Below are 23,352 nucleotides of genomic sequence, written 5' to 3'. Positions count from 1 at the left end.
GTACAGGAAGCTCAGAAATGATGTTTCCCTCTATTCACCCACAGTCCCCAAAAGGATGGGGAAAATCTGTGCATAATTATTTTTTTTTCCAGTTAATTTTCTTTGGAGTATAGTTGCTTTGCCTTGTTATCTTAATCAGCTGTATGTATGGAAATCTATGGAGAAGTCTTTGGAGGAAATAAATGCCTCTACTTTGGGGTAATATTGACTAGTCAGGTGGCTAATGCTAAATTTAGGAAAGTTGAGACTTGAGCTATAATCTCTTTATGGGGCCTTAGACAAAAACACCAGCATTTTGTACTTCAGTTGGCTTATATATGCAATAGGAAGGTGATTACTCACTTTCTATTTGTGCCTGGAATATTCTGAAACACTGTATAAAGTCTTTGGAGAAAGATGATGACAATTGCCTCTCTTCTAGGCTGCCTATTTCCACCTTCTCAGGCCCCTTGCTGCCTGCCACTCTGTCTATGAACTCCAGGTTACCTCTGCTAGCTACAACTGGGTGCGTGGGTTGTGGGTCTAAAGTTCCTTGGAAATGTTGTGAGCTCCCCTCCTCAGTGAAGCCAGTTCCCTACAAATGAGTTACAAGGGAATAACGATTGGGAAGGAGCTGTGGTTGACCCATTATAACTTTTTCCAGTGTCAGAAAAACAATGCTGGAGGGTCAGGCAGCATGATGCAGTGAAATGAGCCCAAACTTTGAAGTCAGATAGACCTAAGTCGGCCTACCATTTATTAACCGTGTGACCTTGGGCAAATGATGAATCCTTGAGCTTCAATTTCCTCCACTGCATTACGGGGATAACAGGATCTACCCTCAGGGCTGTTGTGATGATTAACTGAGATAAGGAAAATCAAGTGCTCAGAGAGAGCCAGTCCTGCGTTCCTTTCCCTTACATGTGCATTCTCCGCATGGTTGTTCACCAGCATCGTTTTCAGTCACCAAGCGATACCTCCAAGCTATGAATGCTACCAGGCATGCACAAAGTCTTTGGCTCCTGTAAGAGGCTGGGAGGGAATAGAAGCCAGAGAATAAAGCTTATCTTTTGGGAAATGATTCAGGCAGAGGAGCATAGAAGTGAGGAGGGCATGCCTTGTTGGGCAGCCTGCAGGACCCAGCGAGCCCCAGAGATCACAGAGGCGAAGACTGTCAGGAAGCTAGAGGAGGCAGAGAGGGGAGGGACCAGAGGAGCCGGTCCAGGAACAGACAGTTGGTGACTTGTCCTTAGGTATGCTCTTGAGCTCAGCCTATGTTCATTTGGCCTCTGACCCACCCCTGCCAATAAAAATTAAGAAACTGATTTTCTTTTGTTTGCCTCCAAGGACTAAGCTCTTTTTATGAAACAGTAAATGGAATCCCTCTCTGAGCATGGCTGGGTTTTTAATTGTGTTTGTTCTGCTTTCACTTATTCCATTTTATGAGTTCTGCTCCCGGATTTGTTGATGCAAAGCTCTTACCCATCAGGGACACGTCATTGTCTGATTTTTATCAGTAGGAAAAGGCTGAAGTTTTAAAAAAATCATTTCCTTAATCTGAAGGTTGGCTTGTTTGCCTCATTCTGACACATTAAAAAACCATGAGACCCATCCAGGTTTGTTTTCTTATACTTCCCAAGTCAGATTGAGGTAGGGCGGAGTTTTTTTTCAACAGAAGAAGCCATGATCTGGCTGTTTGTGGAACTAGATTAGTTAGAGTTTAATTTGGGGATAAAGAATTGGGAAGAAGCATTTTAAGATGAATCACATCATTGAGGACAATAAACCCATCCTTTGCATAAGGCAATTTTGTAAAGATTTGTTGAGGATGGTGTGAAGCATGCTCACTGTCTGAAGCAAAGGATTAAAGTAACATTGTTAAGTACAAGACGACTTCATTCCTGTATGAGTCAGCATGAATTGGGTTATGCTGTAATAACAAACAGCACCTCTGCCAATCTCCGTGACTTAAAACAACAAAGCTGTATTTCTCACTTATGCCACATGTGCACCAAGTGTTGGCTGGAGACCTCAACTATATGTCAGTTTCACTCAGGATGGAGGTTGCCTGGGGCTCTGCCTCATGCTTCAACAATTGCCAAGGAAGGAAAAAGACAATGTAGCAGATCACACACTGTTTTGTTTTTAATTGTGATGTAATTGATGTATGACATTGTATTATTATATTAGTTCCAGGTGCCCAATGTAGTGAGTCAGTTCAGTTCAGTTCAGTCGCTCAGTTGTGTCCGACTCTTTGTGATCCCATGAATCGCAGCACACCAGGCCTCCCTGTCCATCATCAACTCCCTGACTTGACTCAGACTCACGTCCATTGAGTTGGTGATGCCATCCAGCCATCTCATCACCTCTCGTCCCCTTTTCCTCCTGCCCCCAATCCCTCCCAGCATCAGAGTCTTTTCCAGTGAGTCAACTCTTCGCATGAGGTAGCCAAAGTACTGGAGTTTCAGCTTTAGCATCATTCCCTCCAAAGAACACCCAGGGCTGATCCCCTTCAGAATGGACTGGTTGGATCTCCTTGCAGTCCAAGGGACTCTCAGGAGTCTTCTCCAACACCACAGTTCAAAAGCATCAATTCTTCGGTGCTCAACTTTCTTCACAGTCCAACTCTCACATCCATACATGACCACTGGAAAAACCATAGCCTTGACTAGATGGACCTTTGTTGGCAAAGTAATGTCTCTAATTTTCAATATGCTATCTAGGTTGGTCATAACTTTTCTTCCAAGGAGTAAGCGTCTTTTAATTTCATGGCTGCAGTCACCATCTGCAGTGATTTTGGAGCCCCCAAAATAAAGTCTGACACTGTTTCCACTGTTTTCCCATCTATTTCCCATGAAGTGGTGGGACCAGATGCCCTGATCTTCGTTTTCTGAATGTTGAGCTTTAAGCCAACTTTTTCACTCTCCTCTTTCACTTTCATCAAGAGGCTTTTGAGTTCCTCTTCACTTTCTGCCATAAGGGTGGTGTCATCTGCATATCTGAGGTTATTGATATTTCTCCTGGCAATCTTGATTACAGCTTGTGCTTCTTCCAGCCCAGAGTTTCTCATGATGTACTCTGCATATAAGTTAAATAAGCAGGGTGACAATATACAGCCTTGACGTACTCTTTTTCCTATTTGGAACCAGTCTGTTGTTCATGTCCAGTTCTAACTGTTGCTTCCTGATCTGCATATGGGTTTCTCAAGAGGCAGATCAGGTGGCCTGGTATTCCCATCTATTTCAGAATTTTCCACAGTTTATTGTGATCCACACAGTCAAAGGCTTTGGCATAGTCAGTAAAGCAGAAATAGATGTTTTTCTGGAACTCTCTTGCTTTTTCCTTGATCCAGCGGATGTTGGCAATTTGATCTCTCGTTCCTCTGCCTTTTCTAAAACCAGCTTGAACATCTGGAAGTTCACGGTTCATGTATTGCTGAAGCCTAGCTTGGAGAATTTTGAGCATTACTTTACTAGCGCATGAGATGAATGCAATTGTGTGGTAGTTTGAGCATTCTTTGGCATTGGCTTTCTTTGGGATTGGAATGACCTTTTCCAATCCTGTGGCCACTGCTGAGTTTTCCAAATTTGCTGGCGTATTGAGTGTAGCACTTTCACAGCATCATCTTTCAGGATTTGAAATACCTCCACTGGAATTCCATCACCTCCACTAGCTTTGTTCGTAGTGATGCTTTCTAAGGCCGTACCTATGTATATTGTGAAATGATAACATCCATCACCACACACAGTTAGAAATTTTGTTTCTTGTAATGAGAACTTTTAAGATATACTCTCTTAGCAACTTTCAAATACACAGTACAGTATTGTTAACTGTAGTTACCATGGTGTGCATTATATCCCTGGAACTTCTTTTTGTTTGTTCATTTAATATTTCACATATAAGTGCAATCTTATGGTATTTGTCTTTTTCTGCCTTATTTCACTTAGCATAATGCCCCTAAGGTCCATTCATGTTGCCGCAAACGGCAGGGTTTCCTCCTTTTTAATGGCTAAATAATATTCCATTTGATATTCTTATCAAAACTGCTTGATATATACCAATTCCATTTATGTATGTATGTATATATATATGTCTATATACATACACACACACTGGGTATATATATATATACACATATATACACATATATATGTGTGTGTATATATATGTATATACACATATATATACACACACATATATATACCCATATATACACACATATATACACATATATATGTGTGTATATATATATATCTGTATTGTTGTTTAGTTGCTAAGTCATGCCTGACTCTTTTGCAACCCCATGGACTGTAATCCACCAGGCCCCTCGGTCCATGGGATTTTCCAGGCAAGAATACTGAAATGGGTTACTGTTTTCTTCTCCAAGGAAGATACCCGACCCAGGGATCGAACCTATGTCTCCTGCTTTGCAGATGAATTCTTTACCACTGAGCCACCTGGGAAGCTCCATATGCATATATGATTTAACTTTATGCATTCATCAGTAGATAGGTTGTTTCCATATCTGGTCTATTGTAAGTAATGCTACTCTGAACACGAGGGTGCAGCTATCTCTTTGACATAGTGTTCTCATTTCCTATGGATGTACAGTAGCCCACCCTGACCCTGTATGCATGGGGGATGCATTCTGGAACCCCAATTGGAGACCTGGAAGTGAAGATAGAACCAAACTTTACATGTACTATGTTTTTCCCTATATATACATACCTATGATGAAGTTTGGCCTTTCCAGGTGGCTCAGTGGTAAAGAGTCTGCCTGTAATGCAGGAGACACAGGTTCGATCCCTGGGTTGGGAAAATCCTCTGGAGGAGGAAATGGCAACCCACTCTAGTATTCTTGCCTGGGAAATTCCATGGATAGAGGAGCCTGGTGGGCTACTGTCCATGGGGTCACAAAAAAGTCAGACATGACTTAGTGACTAAGCAACACAAATGATAAAATTTACTTTATAAATTAGGTGCAGTTAGAGATTGATGGCATTGATAATTGAGGTAGAACAATTATAATAATACACTGTAATAAAAGTTACATGGGTGTGATTTCTCTCTCACAGTATCTTATTATACAAATGTAATGCCTATCCTTCTTAACCTTGCGCTCACCATGCACCATGGTTATAATTTCTTCAGTTTGAGGTGTGAGAGCAAAACCAGCATTAGTTCCTTTTCCTTCTTCAAAATTTCGGCTATAGAAGATTGGTCCTTACTCTGAATCTTAGCAATCTCAGCTTACAATTTTTTTCTTTCCTTACTAAATGAAGAATTTTTATTCTTTCAATTAAGGGAAGCACTTTACAGCTTCTCTTTGGTGCTAAGTTGTAGCTGACTCTGTGACCCCATAGACTGTAGCACACCAGGCTTCCCTGTCCTTCAGTATCTCCTGGAGCTGGCTCAAACTCATGTCCATTGAGTTGGTGATGCCATCCAACTCATCTGTCATCCCCTTATCCTCCTGCCCTCAGTCTTTCCCCAGTATCAGGGTCTTTCCCAATGAGTCGGGTCTTCACATCAGGGGCCAGAGTATTGGAGCTTCAGCTTCAGTATCAGTCTTTCCAATGAATATTAAGGGTTGATTTCCTTTAGGATTGACTGGTTAAAAGTTAATTTTCCCTTCCTTTCCCCACTTGTTATAACCACATCCTTGGGACTCTAGGTCATTCCTTTGGAAATGGGAGATTTCCACTTCCACACATTGACTGGGAAAAGGCCAGAGTGGAGTGTCAATGCTGGGTGTTCTTGGGGCCAAATATCTGAGAATTGTTAATGCTTGTAAGTTAGGGGGTTGGTGGAACAGAAGGGGATTTAAGTGACAAGGATGGGAAACACTGGAGAGCTGATTTCAAGGAGGTCCTCCCCTTGATCCAGAATGGGCAGAACATGTTTCCATGGTAATGCATGACCAGGGTGGCTGCTGCCCTTTCCTCTTTCGGAGTGTGTCATACACGTCCCCCCGCCCCTCACCTTTTGTACTGTGGACCCTGAGTAAGCCGAGGCTTCTGAAGTTTCCGGGACCTTCGAGTCCAGGTGTGGCTTGCAGCCCCCAGCTCCCCTGTGATGGGGGCCCCACCCACCTGGGTCGGCGCTTACTGCACTGCAGGGAAAGTCCCTGTCCTGTTCCCATGGGGTGCCTTTGCTTTCTGCGGGATACTGAGCCCTGCATTGGAATCTACCACTTGTGAAAATATGAACCATTCTTGGATCTGCTCCCTTATTTTTTCCTGCAGAAGGAGCAGGGAGGGGGGGAGAGAAAGACTGTTCGGACCATCCTGCTGGGTCGGACACCTGTTGGTGTCATCAAGCTTTCTCTAATTATTCATTGATTCTACTATGGTGTAGTGAAAGATCAAAACCTACCACTGGTGTGATGGAAAGGAAAAAGCACCTATTTGGGAAGAGAATCAAGTGATGGGGGGTGTCTGAGCAGACCTGTTTTCCTTCAGGTCTCTTTCAAAAGCTTGAACTTACCAGAAAGACTGTAAGCTGGCTTCTTTCTTTTTGTTTATTAGTGCTGCATACCAAAATAATTGTGTAGTTCGGAATGGATTAGTGACAGCAGAGAAACCCATCGCAGATACTAGACAGTGTGTGTGTGTGTGTGTGTGTGTGTGTGTGTGTGTGTGTGTGTGTGTGTTGAGAGCTCAGAACACAGCAAGCTTGACTCCTCCTGACCTGCCTTGGGGCTCAGGAAAGAGAAGAAAGCTCCCCAGACAGCAGAGATGTCTCTTGAATTACCCGTCCCTTCTTTATATCTTAATAGATTCTTTTTCTGGGGATATTCAGGTAAGGGGAACTGATTTGTTTCCCAGAGGGACCACAGGTCTGTGGTTTTCCCCGTGAAGCAAGTGATAGGGAAATTGGCCAGACTCGGGAAGGGAGATTGTTTCTTAGGGTTGATGCTGGTTGCCTCTATCAAGCGGTTCTCAATCTGGGACAGTTTTGTCACCCCAAGAGGGTATGTGGAAATGTGTTACGTCTTGTGTGGGAAAACTGGCTTTTAAAAACATTGTGTTTATTTAGTTTTGGCTGTGCTGGGTCTTTGCTGTTGCTGCACACGGGCTTTCTCTAGTCGCGGTGAGCAGGGGCTACTCTCTGGTTGAGGTGTGCAGGCTTCCCTTGCAGTGCCTTCTCTCGTTGTGGAGCACAGGAGCTAGAGAATCCTCAGTAGGTGTGGGCACAGGCTTAGTTGCCCCTCGGCACGTGGGATCTTCCCAGATTAGCCATCGAACCCGTGTCCCCTGCATTGACAGGTGGATTCTTAACCACTGGACCACCAGAGAAGTTCTAAGACTGGCTTTTTAAAAACATTAATTTAAACTTCTTTTTTGTTATTTATTTTTAAGAGTAGTTTGAGGTTCATGGCAAAATTGAGGGGAAGGCACAGACAGTTCTGGTATATTCCCTGCCCCTACACATACATGGCCTCCCCTACTAGCCTTATCCCCTCCCAGAGTGGTCCTTCATTACAGTGGATGAACCTGAGACTGGCTTGTCATGCCCAGGTCCAAGGATGCCACATATTCTGGCATACCCAGAACAGCCCTCTCCAAGGAGGACTTACCTTGCTCAGCGCCAGCTGTATCCCTGTGCTGGACTGGGCACAGGCAGGTGGGAGCAAGCTGCAGGCTTCTCTCACATCCTTGGAAGTGATGGGTCTGTGGACTCTTGATTGGTTTGTATTTCAAGGAGTGTGGTTTACGGCCAAGCAGAGGTGAGTAAGTGGGCCTTGAGGATTGAACAGCAGACTGACGGCACTGTGCTCTTTCTGATGTGGGTGAAGTTGAGTAAGAATGTGCACAGCCTCGGGGAGAGGGGCAGATGATGAATTATCTGTAATCTATCTGGGTGAGTCTAATGAGGTGACACACTCTGGTCCCCATTCTCAAGGTTCAAGAGGGACATCTTTAAAAAAGGGTCTCAGGGACCTGCATCTGAAAGCAGCTGCTCATAAGCAGGAGAATGAATGGAATCGATCAATTGTCCCTTTGAACAAATCCATTGTCTCAGTCTGTACCTTCAAGGAGGCAGCGCTATGGAATGGTACACAGGCTCTGGGGCCAGATCACTGGGTTGAATTCCAGCATCACCACTTCTTCGCTAGTGTGTGTCCTTGGGCACATTACTGCCCTATGCCTCCATGCTCCCATCTATAAAATGGGGAGAAATTGATACCAACCTCACAGAGGCAGTATAAATAAAGAAGTGAACTTTCCCGAGCCCGATACACGGGAACCATTCAATAATAAAAATGATGATGAGGATGGTAATTTTTCTAGCTCCTCAGCCTACTGTGTGTGTGTGTTAATTGTTTTGGGAACTTACTAGACAGTATGTTGGGCAAATTTTTTATAGGTTTTTTTTTTTCCCTAGTCTTTCATCTTTCTCTTCCTCTCTCTGTCTCCCTCCTTTTAATCATATGTTGGATCTCTAGATTGAGTCTTTAACTTTCAGACCTTTTCTTTCCTATTTACCATCTTCTCCCTTTTTGACTTGTTATATATTCTTCCCCTGTTCTGTGGAAAGTACTCTCATCAAGGCCACCTTCTTATTGTCAAATGCAGTGACTTGATTTCATTTTTCATCTTACATGACCTCTGTATATAGACTGACTGACTTCAAAGACAGTAGCCTTTTCTGATTCTTTTCTACTTTTCTGAGCGTTTCTTCTCATCCTTTTCCAGCCCCCTTTCTTTTGTGTGCATTTTAAGTAGTGGGTCCTCCAGAGCTCTGAAACCTGCTTTATTCTCTCATTTCTTTCTAGTCTTTGTGAGCAACCCCAGCCATCGCTTTCCATGGCTTATTGTGGTTGTTGAATCGCTAAGTTGTGTCCAACCCTTTTGTGGCTCCATGGACAGTAGCCTGCCAGGCTCCTCTGTCCAGGGGATTTCCCAGGCAAGAATACTGGAGTGGGTTGCCATTCCCTTCTCCAGGGGCTCTTTCTGACCCAGGGATTGAACCTGCATCTCCTGCATTGGCAGGCGGATTCTTTACCACTAGTGCCACCTGGGAAACCCAACTGCAGAAGGACGCTTCTACCTATGGCTCTTTCCTAAGCCCTTTCCAAATTCTAGAATAAATAATGTCAAGAACGTCAATGCTGTTTCAGAGCACAGCCTTCTGAAACATTTTATTGACCACTCCCTTTGTCCATGGACGATGAAAGCTGATTTGAATGTCCAGTGTTCTATTGTCTCCAAACTCTTCCTGACTTGATGCCCTTCCTCCATGTTGCCATAACAACTCATATCCTATAATGCTGAGAACAGAAGGAGCTGAGGTGTGGGGGCCTTCCATTGCTTGGTCTTTGGTGAACTGGATCCCCGGACTCCCCGTTTCTTCCTTTGCCCCTTTGTTTGGCTGAAGCTTCCACTTGCTGTTGCTTCCTAATAAAGGGCAAGGTAAACTTTTCCATGTCTGCAAATACATCTCTTTTGCCCTTCCATTGGGTGAATACATTTTTAGGTGTAGAATTCTAGGTTGAATATTTGTCCATCAGAATTTTGAAGCAATTTGCTCAGTAAAAGAAACAGTATGAAGTTGTTATGGAGAATTATGCTGTCTTTCTGATTCCAGTTCCTCTGGAAATATGACCTGTCCCACCCTCCTGGGAGCTCTTAGCGTCTTCTCCTTATCCTTATGGTTCTGGCATTTCATAATTTTGTGCCTTGGTCTGTGTGCGTGTCCACTTGTATGCACGCATGCTCTCATTTATGTGATAACCCTGCCACAGACCCTGTGGTCCTTTCTCCCATATCTTCCTCCTCTTTGTAAGCAAGATTTGCTTCTCTGCTTTTTCATCTTCCCAAACGTTGAAATACCTCGTTTCCTTTTGCCTCCCCTCTTCTTCTTTGTGTACCAATATTTATTTAATTCCTTTGTATGTTAACGTGGAGAGGAGGTAGAGACCTGTGCTCTAGCCGTGTTTAACTGGAAATCACTCTGAAGTGTTTCAAAAAAGTTTACAATGTCTTTTCAGGAGCTGGTCTCTTTCTGCAAGGCACGTGATGACTGCGAGAATTTCGGCAACCCCTTCCTGCGACTTTTTCAAGTGGTCTCCAAGCACAGTCAGACATTTGTTACAGATCATAACAAGCCTGTCTGTGCTTACGGAGTGGAATTCAGGGTCCTCAGTTTGCGTTTACCCGTCTTCCATTTAGTTCAGCCTCATTGGTGCTTCACCTTGCTATCTGATGGGAAATATTCTTCCCATAAACTTCAGTAAGATGTAATGGATTTCTGCAGTGGAAATATTGTTCAAGCAGCAAAACCAAATCACGGCAGGCACTTTGTCTTGGGACCATGTGTCTTGCAAAGCAGCCACTTAAAACGCCACTTGTAGAAAGCCACAAACAGTCACAGCTAATTCACTTTACAGGAGTTTTATTTGTAGGTAGGGGAGAATCACACCAGCAAACAGAATCATTGCTTTACCGAGATTGTAGCATTAATTATCTTTGTCAACTTGTGTTCACAGATCACCTTAGGTCCTAGGCTTTTTCTTTGGGGTAGAAAATGGTGGCATTGGGGTTGGTGAAGATGCAAATGGTATTCTTTGAAGTCACTGGGGCAAATATAGTGCTCTCAAGAGTGGGACATGGAACTTCGCTCTGGTGGTCCAGTTGTTAAGAATCCTTCTGCCAATGTGGGGGACACAGGTTCGATCTCTGGCCTGGGAAGATTCCACATGCTGTTGGTGAAGCAAAGCCTGTACACCACAACCACTGAAGCCCATGTGCCTACAGCCTGTGCTCCTCAACAAGAGAAGCCACTGCATTGGGAAGCCTGAGCGCAGCGACTAGAGAGTAGCCCCCGCCTCACCATAGCTAGAGAAAACTGGTGCCCAGCAACAAAGATCCAGCATAGCCAAAAAAAAAAAAAGAGTGGAACTGCTGGCTCAGCGGCACATAGGCTAATAGTGTTCCAGCCTCAATGCGGTCATTTGTGGAAGCTGGTCCAAGTCAGATGCGAGCCTGCACTGGACTTATGCAAGACAGGATACAAGTCTGTCCTGGGCCAGGGAGGCTTGAGAGCAAATGAAAGTGTTAGCCTCTCATTTGTGTCCAACTCTTTATGACCCCATGGACTGCAGCCCACCACGCTCCTCTATCCATGGAATTCTCCATACAAGAATACTGGAGTAGGTTGCCATTTTCTTCTCCAGGGGATTTTAATCCAGGGATTAAACCTGGCCTCTCGTATTACAGGCAGATTCTTTGTCCAGTGAAAGTTACTTCCTACTCCTGTAGGAATCTGATGGCCATGCTGGAAAGGTTCTTAGCCTCCAGGGACTTAGCTGGACGTGGGACTCCCAAGGAAACTCTTTAAATCTTAATGCCCAAGATACATTCCCAGACCAGCTGAGTTGGAATCTTTGGGGGTGGGACCCAGCATCAGTAGCTTTGTCTATTTTTAAAATATTTATTTATTTATCTGGCTGTGCCAGGTCAGTTGGTCTTTAGTTGCAGCTCATGGGATCCAGTTCCCTGCCCGGGGATTGAACTTGTGCCCCCTGCATTGGAAACTCAGAGTATTAGCCCCACTGGACCACCAGGGAAGTCCCCACAGTGACAGCAGCTTTGAAAGCTCTTGAAGAGACAAAGGACAGGGTGCATACTACCACTGGGCCATTTTGTAAATCCTGTTGTTGTTACATAAGTGAATAAATTTAACTTTTAATTATTTTGAACTAATTTAGATGGGAAGAAAGAGGAAATAATCATGTCATTATTTCCCTCTTCTTTTGCAGCTGTTTCCATGGCATGGTGGGGTAGAGTTTTCTCCCTCTCATGAGAGAGAATTAAGGGGTTATTGTCAATTCAGAATCTAGGGCATTTGGGGAATATCCTTCTAGTGGATTTTACTCCCGTGGAAAATATGATGGGAAAAAATAATGGAAGGGTCCGTGGGCAGGGCTGGGCGCTGGCTGGATGTGACTTCACCCGGGTCCCATGTCTCTCCTGGGGTGTGCAGGTCCCGTGGCTGTCATCAGCGGTGAGGAGGACTCGGCTAGTCCCCTGCATCACATCAACCATGGCATCACCACGCCCTCGTCGCTGGACGCCGGGCCAGATACGGTGGTCATCGGCATGACCCGCATCCCGGTCATTGAGAATCCCCAGTACTTCCGTCAGGGACACAACTGCCACAAGCCAGACACATGTGAGTACCGTGGGAGAATATTGTCCCTCCTGGGGTTGGAGGGGGGCATGGCGATAGACCATGTAGGCGGGGGTTCTGGAACATTCTGGGGTGACCTACCACCTGCTAACTTCCCACTCTCTAAGGGACCCTCCTTCTTTGTCTAAAAACTCAATGAACAGCCTGGTCAAAGGGATGCCACGGGACAGAGGCCCCTGGGTGGAGAGGGCTTGGGGCAGGGGAAGGGGAATCAACCTGGAGGCAGGAGGCCCAGCCCCACCTGGAGAGGGGCTTCCAGTAAGGCAGGGACACAGGCACAGCTGGCTGTATCTGTAGACACCTGGCCTGTGTGTGCAGGAATCTTTGCCCAGACTACTGCCCCCAAGGTCGTCAGGCCCTCCACCCACACCTCCCTCAGACAGGAAGGGAGTGAAGGGTGGCGAGTACCTTTGGAATGGAAACATCTCTCCAGCTGCCCCTCCAGTGCCCCGAAGTGTACGGTCTGAGGACTGGATCATGACCCTGTGCTCGGACCCCTCCCCTCCTCACCGTAGATGTCTCCTTGAGATCAGAGGGCTCAGGGCACCTGCTTCCTACTCTCTCTTACCTCCTGGTGGTTTGGGTCCTCCCTTTGCACTTCTGCTGAGTCTGCTAGGGCCTCTCCTGGCCCCTGGAGCCCCGGTGCCTCTGCCCTCCCTCCGGCAGGTGTTCCCCTTGCTGTGTCCCCAGGTTCAAATCTAGGCTCAGTGACCCCATTGCACACCCCTCCACTGCCACTGCTCCTGCTCCCCCAGAATGGTCAGTGATGTCCAGAGAGGGAGCCCTGGAGACTGCCTTAGAGCTGGAAGGGACAGAAGAGATGGGTTAGGTTAAGGCCTCATGTGCAGACAGGAAACCCGAGGTTTGGGGAGGCTGGGAGTCCCCCCTCCCCTGCCCACAGGCTTCTGCCAGTCTGTTCGCTTCATCCGGTCAGCTGGTCCAGGTCAGTGCAGGGAGAAATGCCCCTGGCCTTGCTCTCCCCCGGTGGAGCTGTCTATATTTGGGATGCACTCTTTGCAGTTCACAGAACTCTTGCTGCTCCCACTAGTCCGTCTGATAGCAGAGCAGGCATTCGGCCACCTCATCCGCCTTCGCTTCTGTTTTTCCTGCTCTGTTTTTAGTGAGAGGATTGCCACCATGGGAGGGACTGAGTTTGAATCAGGACAAGGTCATCATTTGCCTCCCAACCTTGAGAGTCCTCTAGAATCTGTCTCAGTGTTTGTCACACTCCCCCATCAGTACCAGTTAGAGGAAGGATACTTGGGTTCTAGACCAGGGCTGGGCAAGGGAAGAAAAATACCTGTGTTTCAGATAAACAGTGGGGAAGACCGTGTCAAGAATGGTTCTACTCTGACTTTAAAGCTCTTGCCTCAGATCAGGATCATCCTCGACTGACCTGGGTGTGGCCATGAGGAAAGTCCTTCGGTGATGCTAGCGTGAGTCCGAGCTTAGTCTGGGGTTGGCTTTGCTGAGTTTTCTAGAGTGATGTTGGTACTTGAATAGAGGCTTGGCACTGCTGTGTTGAATGTGCAACTGGTTCTCCTTATTTCGAGTATTCTATAAAATCACCAACAACATGAAATTAGCGAACCCTGGACCATTGTTCCTGGGGAAATCCAGAGTCAGGTTCCTTGTGAACCTCTGGTCACAACCTTTTTATCAGCTGATCAAGACGTAACCTGTATTGCGCGTGCTTCTGTTTAAGGACACTTTGATACATAGTATTGATTCATTAACATTGAGCTTATAGTGGCCAACAGCACTGTGACTCAGGCCTGGACCAAGCTTATCAAACACACCTGTTTTCTCCATACGGCACATCACAGTGTTCACGCTCATAGAAACACTAGACCTTGCTTCAGCACTCTGCCCGGGGGCTGCTTTAAACAGCAAACTCGCCCGCAGAAAGCACAAATATGCAATGAAAGCGGCGTTGAATAAACCACGAGAAGGACACTCGTTACAGCACAAGAGCCACAACAAGAGGCAGAGAGCATGGCTTTTTCGCGTTAATTAGGGACGTGCGTGTGGGGGTGACTCAAACTTGTCACCACTCCTTGGATGTTTGTGAATAACTGTGAAAGCACCGTGCCTGTGGGTTTATGGGGTTACACATCAATTGTAGCAAGTAGATGAGTTCGTGAAGGCAGAACCCAGGAAAAATGAGGATGGGTTGTGTTCCTGTTAGTGGGAGCTCTGGGTCTCAGGGTAGAGGAGGGTCACGTGGGCTCCTGATCCCACGGGGGGTGACTTGGTGTCCACACGGGGAGAATCTGACATGTGGGAAGGCGGCTCCTTCTGGGTTGTTGGAGTAAGTGGGTGCCACGGAGAGACCCGTGGGGTCTGAATGTCCTTTGAGGTCAGGACCCGCCCCCAGCCAAGGAGCTGTTGCCCTAGGAACTGATGCAGCGGAGAAGCGTCCCCGGAGCTCCTGCGTCTGTGACTCAAAGTAGGCAGCCTCTCTATGGTTCTCACGGCATTTCTCTGTATAAACGACGAGGTCAGCAGAGACAGCGGGGAAGCAGGTTTAGCGACAAGACTTGAGGGAGCAGAGAACAAATAAGACCTCCCAGGGTAGACTCCCTCGCTGACTCCAGATCCTCCAAACCCTCCGATATTTAGGGGAGATGCCCTTTTCAGGGAAGCAGCACATTGTGCCCTGTCAATAGACAGCAGGCGGCTCCTAATTGTTTTCAGAAAACACGTGTGGCAGGACAAACAGTGTACAGGAGCCTTGTAACGGGATTTGGTTAATCCTCCTCTGTGAATCTGTGGCTGACTCACACAGTCGGGGAGGGGAGCACCCGGCCCTCTCCTCACTGAGGTTTACGGGCTGGGAAACAGCAGGTCTCTGATTACAAAGCCTTCATCAGTCAAAGGCAAGGGACTCCAAGACACATCCCCGTGTGCGAGGAGACACCATCATAAATAATTAAAACCACATGCGCCTGGGCGGATAAATAACAGCGGGCGTTTACGATGCTGCAGACAGGGCTGGGGTCACTCCTTTGGGGGTGATGGCAAGGAGCAGGGGATTAAGCAAAAAGAAATGCTCATATCTCAGGGCCCCCCCTGGGGGGCCTCTCCTGTCTGATTCTCTTCCTCATCTCATTTAGCAATGTGGACCGTGGGAAGACATCATAGGGACACAGCTACCTGACTTCAAGCTTCATTTCCACAAGTCCCCCGGTGATGGATTTAGCACAAAAATGCTTTTCTTTTCTTTACACACGTGTTTATCATAATCGGGGGGGACCTCTCCAGCTGGAGTGATGAAGATGCTGCTCTTCTTCCTGCTTCTCGCTGTCTTCAATCCGGGCCATAGAGTTTTTCATGGCGTGTCAGAGCTGCTAGGATGTTTAGGGATCACCCATTACCATTCGTTATCAGATGCTCACAGCCTCTCACCTGTGTCCCCGAGCGTGCTGCATATGGCATTGTCTTTATTTGGAATGTACTCGGCCTTTCCAGGGATTCTGGAAGAGCTGAATAAAGGTGCTCCTACTCAGGACTGGATACAGAATCTGCAGTCTAGTGAGTCCTGCCTCATATTTATTTTATTTAAAGCCCCCTGATGCTCAAAAGCATCAGGAAACTGGTCTGCCTCCTTGTCACCCAGCTGATTTGGCGCTAGGTCCTTCTGAAGAAGACAGAGAAGGAAATGGCAACCCACTCCAGTAATCTTGCCTGGAGAATCCCTTGGACAGCGGAGCTCGGCAGGCTCTCATGGGGTCGCAAAGAGTCAGACATGACTGAAGTGACTTAGCACAGTCACCTTGTGAATAAGACACCAAGGGGCGGGTCTAGATGGCTCACTGGGGAGAGGTTTCAAGCTCTTTGTACCCACACTGGGCAATCGGTGACTTCTGTTGCCCTTGTGACAGCTCTGGGCTGCAGTCATGGTGCCTGTACTGAGTTGGACTGTGGGCAGCTATGTTAGGATCACGCTCTGGCTCGTTCCCATCGGCTGATTGGGAGGCTCCTTGGCTCTGCTGAAGGCCCTGGGGTTCTCTGCTCCTCCCCTTTTCCTGAACCTATTCTCAGAAGACAGCTGTGCCTCTTGGTTGAGAGAGCAGGGGCCAGCTGGGGTTGCTAACCCCCGTCACGCTTCGTTTCCTGCCCTCTGTGCCCAGGCCAGGCTGTGTGCCTTTATTCCCAGGTTGTTTCTGTCTCAGAGGAAACCGTCCCCCATCTTCCCAGCATCGGTGCTCCCACCTCTCCATCCCTCTGCCCCTCCTGGCGGGCCTGCAGTCAGGGACTCTCCCTGACCCTGGTCCTTGTAGACACCGTCTCCTTCTGCTCTGCCCTGCACCTCTTGATGTTCCCTGCCACATAGCTCCATTTCCCCAGGAATCTCTGAATCCTCCACACCCTCCATCTCTTGGTAAAACTCGAGCATATTCCTTTGGGGTCTCTCCTCTTCGTTAGCATCATCGTCATTCACAGAGTGCTGATTTTTCTCCTTTTCATCTAGTCAATAAATATTCATGGAGGGTTTGTGTCAGGCCTTCTTTTCAGCTCTGGAAACAATGGAGGAAAAGGCATGCGTGGTCCCTACCCTCAGGGGCTCACTGTCACCGGGGCTGGTGTCCAAGACACAGGATGGCACACTCTGTTCCCCCTGGGGCCTTGTGAAGGCTTCACCTTGCTCCTTTCTGCTGATGACTCGCCAGCCTTTACCCCTGAACACTTCTTTCCAGGTCTCCCTCCAACCGCATGCTTCCGACTCTTAACATAGTGTAATTCCTGCTTCAAATGCCCGTCTCCTCTCCTCACGTCTTCCCCCTCCCTCTTCTTCCTTCCTGCACCTATTCATCACTCAACCACTGGCTCATTTCCAACCTCCCGTGAGACCTTCCTGGGCCCATGCTATTGCAACATGATCTTTCCCTCCTGGGAAAGGAGAAGCCATGCACAATAGTCCTGCATGACTTTAAGTCAAATCTTCCGTCATCATGTTACTCCTCAAAGATGTGGGTACTGTCTCCCAAACCCAGCTTTGAACTTACTCCAAAGGATGTAGCTCTTCTGTGTCATCAGTCTTCGTTTTCTCTGGAAACATAGCATGGAACTAGGGTCAGAGAAGATACCAACCAAGCGCTACATGATGCTTGGTGAGTATGTCTTCATTCCAGGATGCAGGCTGCTATCACAGACCGAGAGAGAGGTCATTGATGGGCATTGGCAGCCTCCTCTGGACCAAGCCTTGGGCTGGCCTTTCCCTTTTTTATCTCATGCAGTCTTTCACCCACTCTCTAAGGGTGAGGCTGCTGTACTCATTTTCTCGATAAAGAACCTGAGGCTCAGTGAACTTAAGGGACTTGTTGTAGCTCATACAGCTGTTAAGTGAGAGCCTGAGATTAGAAGCCAGACCTACTAACTCCAAGATCCGTCCTTTCTCTATCAGATCACATTGCCTGGGAGTACAGTGGTCCACAAGCATTCACTCTCCACTTCTTGGGCTCAAGGAAGCTGGCTTTTGAGGAATGCTGTTTTTTTGGAGGCCCGCTTTTCTCCCTGTTTCCAGGATAAGGACAGCTCTCTGGGAAGAACCTTGGCTGTGGCTCCCTGCAGTCATGAAGCTGGGCCAGCCTTGGTCTGGCTGTTGGTACTTATCCCTCTTTCTGAGTTCTCCCCCAACTCAAGTTCCCAAAGGACCATGGTGGCCTTTGGCAATACTTGGCCCTGGGGTCAAGTCAGTTTTTAATCTTTTTAAAATGTTTTTAGAGCATGTTTAGGGTTTATAGAAAAATTAAACAGGAAGTGAAAAAAGTTCCATCTATGCCCCAGCGCTTCCCTCACCAAAATCTCCCCCATTACTAACATCTGGCATTAGTATGGTAACATTTGTTACAATCAAAATACAAATATTGCTACATTATCATTAACTAAACCATCGTTTTCTGCAAGGTTCACTCTCTGCATTGTATACAATTCTGTGGATTTTACAAGAGCATCCTGTCATGTATCCACAATTTAATGGTGTATTCACCATTGTATGTAATTGTATCACATACAGTAGGCTCACTGCCCTAAAACTCTCTTGTGGTCCATGATTCATCTCCCCTCCTAAACCTCTGGCAACCACTAATCTTTTTTTACAGTCTTCATAGTTTTGCCTTTTCTAGAATGTCATTATAGTTGGGATCATACAGTATGTAGCCTTTTCAGATTGACTTCTTTCACTTAGCCCTGTACATTTTAGGTTCTTTTACGTCTTTTTGTGGCCTGATTGCTTACTTCTTTTTTTTTTAATCACTGAATGCTTCTTCATCTTATGGCTGTAACAGTTCATCTATTTAGCTACTGAAGGACATTGTATTAGTTTCTAAGGGCTGCTGTAACAAAGTGGCACAAACTGGGTGCTTTCAAACAATAGAGATGTGTCATCTCACGCTTCTAGAGCTGGAAGTCTAAAATCAAGGTCTCAGAGAACTCTGCTCCCTCTGCAAAACCTGGAACGGACTCTTTCTCCCCTCTTCCTAGCTTTTGGTGGTTTGCTGGTATCCCTTGGCTTACAGCCACGTCACTCCAGCGCTCTGTCCTCCCGTGGCATCCTCCCTGTGTGTCTGTCTTCACAAGGCTGTCTTCTGATAAGAACACCAGCCATATTAGATTAATGGTCCATTCTATCCCAGTATGACCTCATCTTGACTTGACTCATTATACCTGCAATGATCCTGTTTCCAAATCAGGTCACATTCCAAGGTATTGGGGGTTGGGAATTCAACATATTTTGGGGGCGGGGGGGATGATGGTGAGGGACACAATTCAACCCATTCAACCCATAGTAAATATCTTGGTTGCTTCCTAGTTTGGGCAGTTATGAATAAAGCTGCTATAAACATTTGTGTACAGGTTTTGCATGGACATTTTCCACTCACTTGCATAAATACCTTGGTGCATGATTTCTGGATCATATGGTAAGAGGGTGTTTAACTTTGTAAGAAATGGTCAAACTGTCTTCCAAGTGGCTGTACCAAGGCAAGTTGCTGCTGCTGCTAAGTTGCTTCAGTCATGTCCAACTCTGTGCGACCCCAGAGACGGCAGCCCACCAGGCTCCCCCGTCCCTGGGATTCTCCAGGCAAGAACACTGGAGTGGGTTGCCATTTCCTTCTCTAATGCCTGAAAGTGAAGTTGCTCAGTCATATCCGACTCCTAGCGACCCCATGGACTGCAGCCTACCAGGTTCCTCCGTCCCTGGGATTCTCCAGGCAAGAACACTGGAGTGGGTTGCCATTGTCTTCTCCAACCAAGGCAAGTTAGGTTCTGTTGATCTCATTATCAGACTGGTCTCCACTGACCAGAGACCCCTTCTGTGCCAGGGTCTCTTGGACTTGTCAGTGTATACCTGCCTGTTTTGTGTGCTTTCTGGAGTGTGTCTGTGTATGTGTGTGTACACACACGTGTGTGCATCTATTTATCTTCTCTCTACCCTAAACTGTACCAACAACGAATGATTGTAGAATTCTCATTGAATAGTTGCTTAACCTATATATAGTGAGCATACTTCATTTCCAACTTGTCATTCGCCTGAGGCCAGTTGCTACCTTGACTACAGAACTGGTCTTTTGACTTCCTGATCAGTGTGCTCATGCAGTCACAGTGTCTCAAAAGCAGTTTGTCAAGGGCTTACCCCATGGCTCAGTGGCAAAAAATCTGCCTGCCAATGCAGGAGATACGGATTCAATCCCTGTTCTGGGGTGATCCCCGCTGCCACAGAGCAACTAAGCCTGTGCACTAGCAACTACCGAGCTTGTGTTCCACAACAAAAGAAGCCACTGCAGTGAGAAGGCTGCACCACAGCTCAAGAGTGGCCCCGACTCACTGCAACTAGAGAGAAGCTGAAGCAGCAATGAAGACCCAGCACAGCCAAGAATAAATGAAAAAAAAATTTTTTTAAAGATGTCCACTTGAATCAGATGACTGTCAAATTTCTTGGGGGGAAAAAAGCAGTTTGCCCCAGTGATTTCTCCATGGTGCCCACCTGGAATGCCTGGTGACCCTCACCTCTTCAGGCATCCAAATCCTTTGTTTTTGGTTTCTCTGCTACTGCTGCTACTGCTGCTGCTAAGTCACTCAGTCGTGTCCGACTCCATGCGACCCCATAGACGGCAGCCCACCAGGCTCCCCCGTCCCTGGGATTCTCCAGGCAAGAACACTGGAGTGGGTTGCCATTTCCTTCTCCAATGCATGAAAGTGAAAAGTGAAAGTGAAGTCTCTCAGTCGTGTCCGACTCTTAGCGACCCCATGGACTGCAGCCCACCAGGCTCCTCCCAGCTTTGCTAATTCCTTTTCTTTGCTCACGTGTCATTTTCAAGCTGGTCCTGGCCTTCCAGCCTCCCTTTCAGGCCTTCAGGACTCAATTTTCCACCTGAGTCTCTGCCCTTTGAACCATAGGCATGCATTCAGCCTTCAGCCCCTCCTGGCTAGTCGCCTCTACTTCCTGCTTCCCTGGGCTTGTCACTCAGCCTCCCTGGCTGACCTGGCAGCTCTGCTCGGGGTCTTCCTCACAGCCTGTCTCTCTCACTGGGCTGTCGATACCCCATCTATGTTGGGTCCCTCCAATCCCCTTTTCTCCTTCATTCCTCAGCCAGTCAACAAACATCCATTGAGCTTTTATTAAGTGTTGGGTTCTCCAACGTGGGGGCTTCCCTGGTGGCTCAGTGGTAAAGAATTGCCTGGAATTCTGGAGACCTGGGTTCTATCTCTGGTCTGGGAAGATCCCCTGGAGGAGGGCACAGCAACCCACTCACTCCAGTATTCTTGCCTGGAGAATCCCATGGACAGAGGAGCCTGGTGTGCTACAGTCCATGAGGTCGCACAGAGCCAGACGACTTAGTGACTAAACAACAGCTGTGACGTGGGCCCTGGTGCAGGGCGAAGGACCCACCCTTCCTTGCCTCTCTTCGGCTGCACTGCAGCTCTTCAGAAGTCCTGTCCTCACTCTCTTTCCTCAGGGCAATTGCTTGATGCAGCCCCCCCCACCAGCCTATAAGGTGAGGACATTCAGAAGGATGATCAAAGCTGTGAACGATGTCCCTTTAACTGGGACCCATGGTTCCTTCATCAAGACTGAACATATGGCTTGTCTCTTCCTCCTCTTCTGGACTGATCAGCCTTGTCTTTTCTGGAAAAGGAACTGATTTCCCGGCTGCAGTGGGGAGCACGGAGCCTGTGAACGTAATGCAGTATTGATAGTGCATCGGCGTGATACAGAATTCTGTCCCTTCTCTGCTAACACACCTTGCTTAGCGCAGGGTAATGATGGGTGTTTATTGCCAGCCACTTACCTCAGCGTCATGGACTTATAGATGAAATATGGAGAATGGGCTCCTTTGTCTGGAAGGACCCCACCCCAGAACTCGGGGCAGAGACGGCAGCCGCAGCTGCTCCTACTGAAAAATATGGCTTTCTAGGTTTTTCTCTAGCAGAAGCCCTGATGGACTTGCCTGGAAGGAACGGTGTCTGGTTACAGGGCTGGGCTAAGAGCTTCTCCTCTGGGAGTGGAGCTGAAAAGAGGGGGCTGACTTATGGGGAAAGCGGGGGATGAGGGACTATTGCTTGCTCCCTCTCATTGGTTTAGGAGGGAGGCTTAGCTCAATGTGGCTTGCAGAGAATAGGACCAACGTGGGGGTGGGCCGTTCTGATGCACCTGCTTTTTGGATCTTAACCATCCCCGTTAAGGGAGCTATAGGTTGTAAAGGTAACAGTGATATTTTGCCTTAGCCTTCGTCACCAGTTAGGTATCTCCAGGCCCTGTTTGCCAGGCAGTCTCTCATATAACGTTTTAACTGAACATAAATTAGGATTGTTCCCTTGGATTTTTCTTCAATCCTATTTTCAAATCCATTTAGAATAAGTAGCAGAGTCCCGAGAAGGCTGTGATGCCAAGTTTGGCGAGCCCAAGGAGGAAAGGAGTGCTCAGATACCTTGCATGTGCTAAGTTGCTCAGTCTGACTCTGCAACTCCATGGACTATAGCCTGCCAGGCTCCTCTGTCCATGGGATTCTCCAGGCAGGAATATTGCAGTGGGTTGCCATGCCCTCCTCCAGGGGATCTTCCCAATCCAGGGATTGAACCTGCATCTCCTGCATTGGCAGGCAGTTTCTTTACTGCTTGTGCCACTTAGGAAGGCTGCTGAAACACATTATCTGTTTCCTTTCTTTCTAGAAAGAGCTAGATGATTCCAAAATGGATTATCTTGGGAACTAAGGCAGTTAAGTCCTGGACCCATATGCTTGAACTTGTCCTGAGAGTTTCAGTTAGATTAACCTCTGTTGGATACTGATTCCCAAATCACTTATATCTAGGTGAAATCTAAGCTTGTCACTTTGCCATTTCCCCCTTTTTATCCCAAGAAGAAAAAAAAAAAATCACATGATTTCATTTCCCCCAGAGTACCTGAAAATGCTAAGACATTCTTGAGCATGTACTTCGGAGCTGTAACCAACTAGACAGACCATGGTCCATCTCCCTAAGCTAAGACAACCTGCCTTCCTGTTGAATCTCATGACTTCATCTCTTCTGTGCTCACCACCATAATCACATACGCAAACTTTAGTAGCTTCATGCAGTTATGCTAATTAAGTAATTAGATTTAATTATGCTCACTGTAAATACACGGTAATTGGCTTAAAAAAAGTACTTCAGGGATAAGCATGTGCTGCCTGGTGGAGGAGGAGGTGAAGAATGATAAGACCCGCCAGCCAGCCTGCATCATGTTATTTTGTGGGGGAACTTGCACCCAGGGGAAGGTGCACCCAACAACTGAAATTGAATGAGATGTGGAGTGGGTCCTTCACTTCCTGTCCACAGCCCTGAGCGTTGAAGGACGACTTGTCTTCTTGGCATGTCTTGGCCTCAGTGGGAGATTAACTTCCCTCCAGAGATGTTCTCCAGCTCCAGCTTTCCCAGAGCGTTTATGCTTTTTTTTTCTCCTTTCAACTGGATTTGAACATCTAAGTTAGATGGGAGTGTTTTAATCATTTAGAACCAGCTGAAAAATCCACACAGGGGTCAGATAGGAATCAAAAGTTGAACTTTATTGCTAGACTTATGGAAGTTGCTTAGGCATAAAGCCAAGACGGTCTTCTTAATGCCTCTCCGAAATCTTTTTTAAACAATCTATTCATTTGGCTGTATCAGGTCTCCTTATGTCACATGGGATCTTTCGCT

At 47.0% G+C, this 23,352-nt stretch overlaps 1 protein-coding gene across 6 annotated transcripts in view; it reads left to right on the top strand.

The window, feature by feature from the left end:
- Window positions 1–23,352, top strand: part of NTRK3 (neurotrophic receptor tyrosine kinase 3) — a 423,069-nt gene that overhangs the window by 242,674 nt on the left and 157,043 nt on the right. For all 6 annotated transcript variants that reach the window (XM_070775074.1, XM_070775079.1, XM_070775075.1 and 3 more), the window contains one exon: window positions 11,968–12,156. In XM_070775074.1, coding sequence (XP_070631175.1) covers window positions 11,968–12,156 — 189 coding nt within the window. The remainder of the gene's footprint in view (window positions 1–11,967; window positions 12,157–23,352) is intronic.

Source organism: Bos indicus, chromosome 21 (genome assembly GCF_029378745.1).
Source record: "Bos indicus isolate NIAB-ARS_2022 breed Sahiwal x Tharparkar chromosome 21, NIAB-ARS_B.indTharparkar_mat_pri_1.0, whole genome shotgun sequence".
Classification (NCBI taxonomy): Eukaryota; Metazoa; Chordata; class Mammalia; order Artiodactyla; family Bovidae; genus Bos; species Bos indicus.
This window is presented reverse-complemented; position numbering and strand designations above follow the sequence as displayed.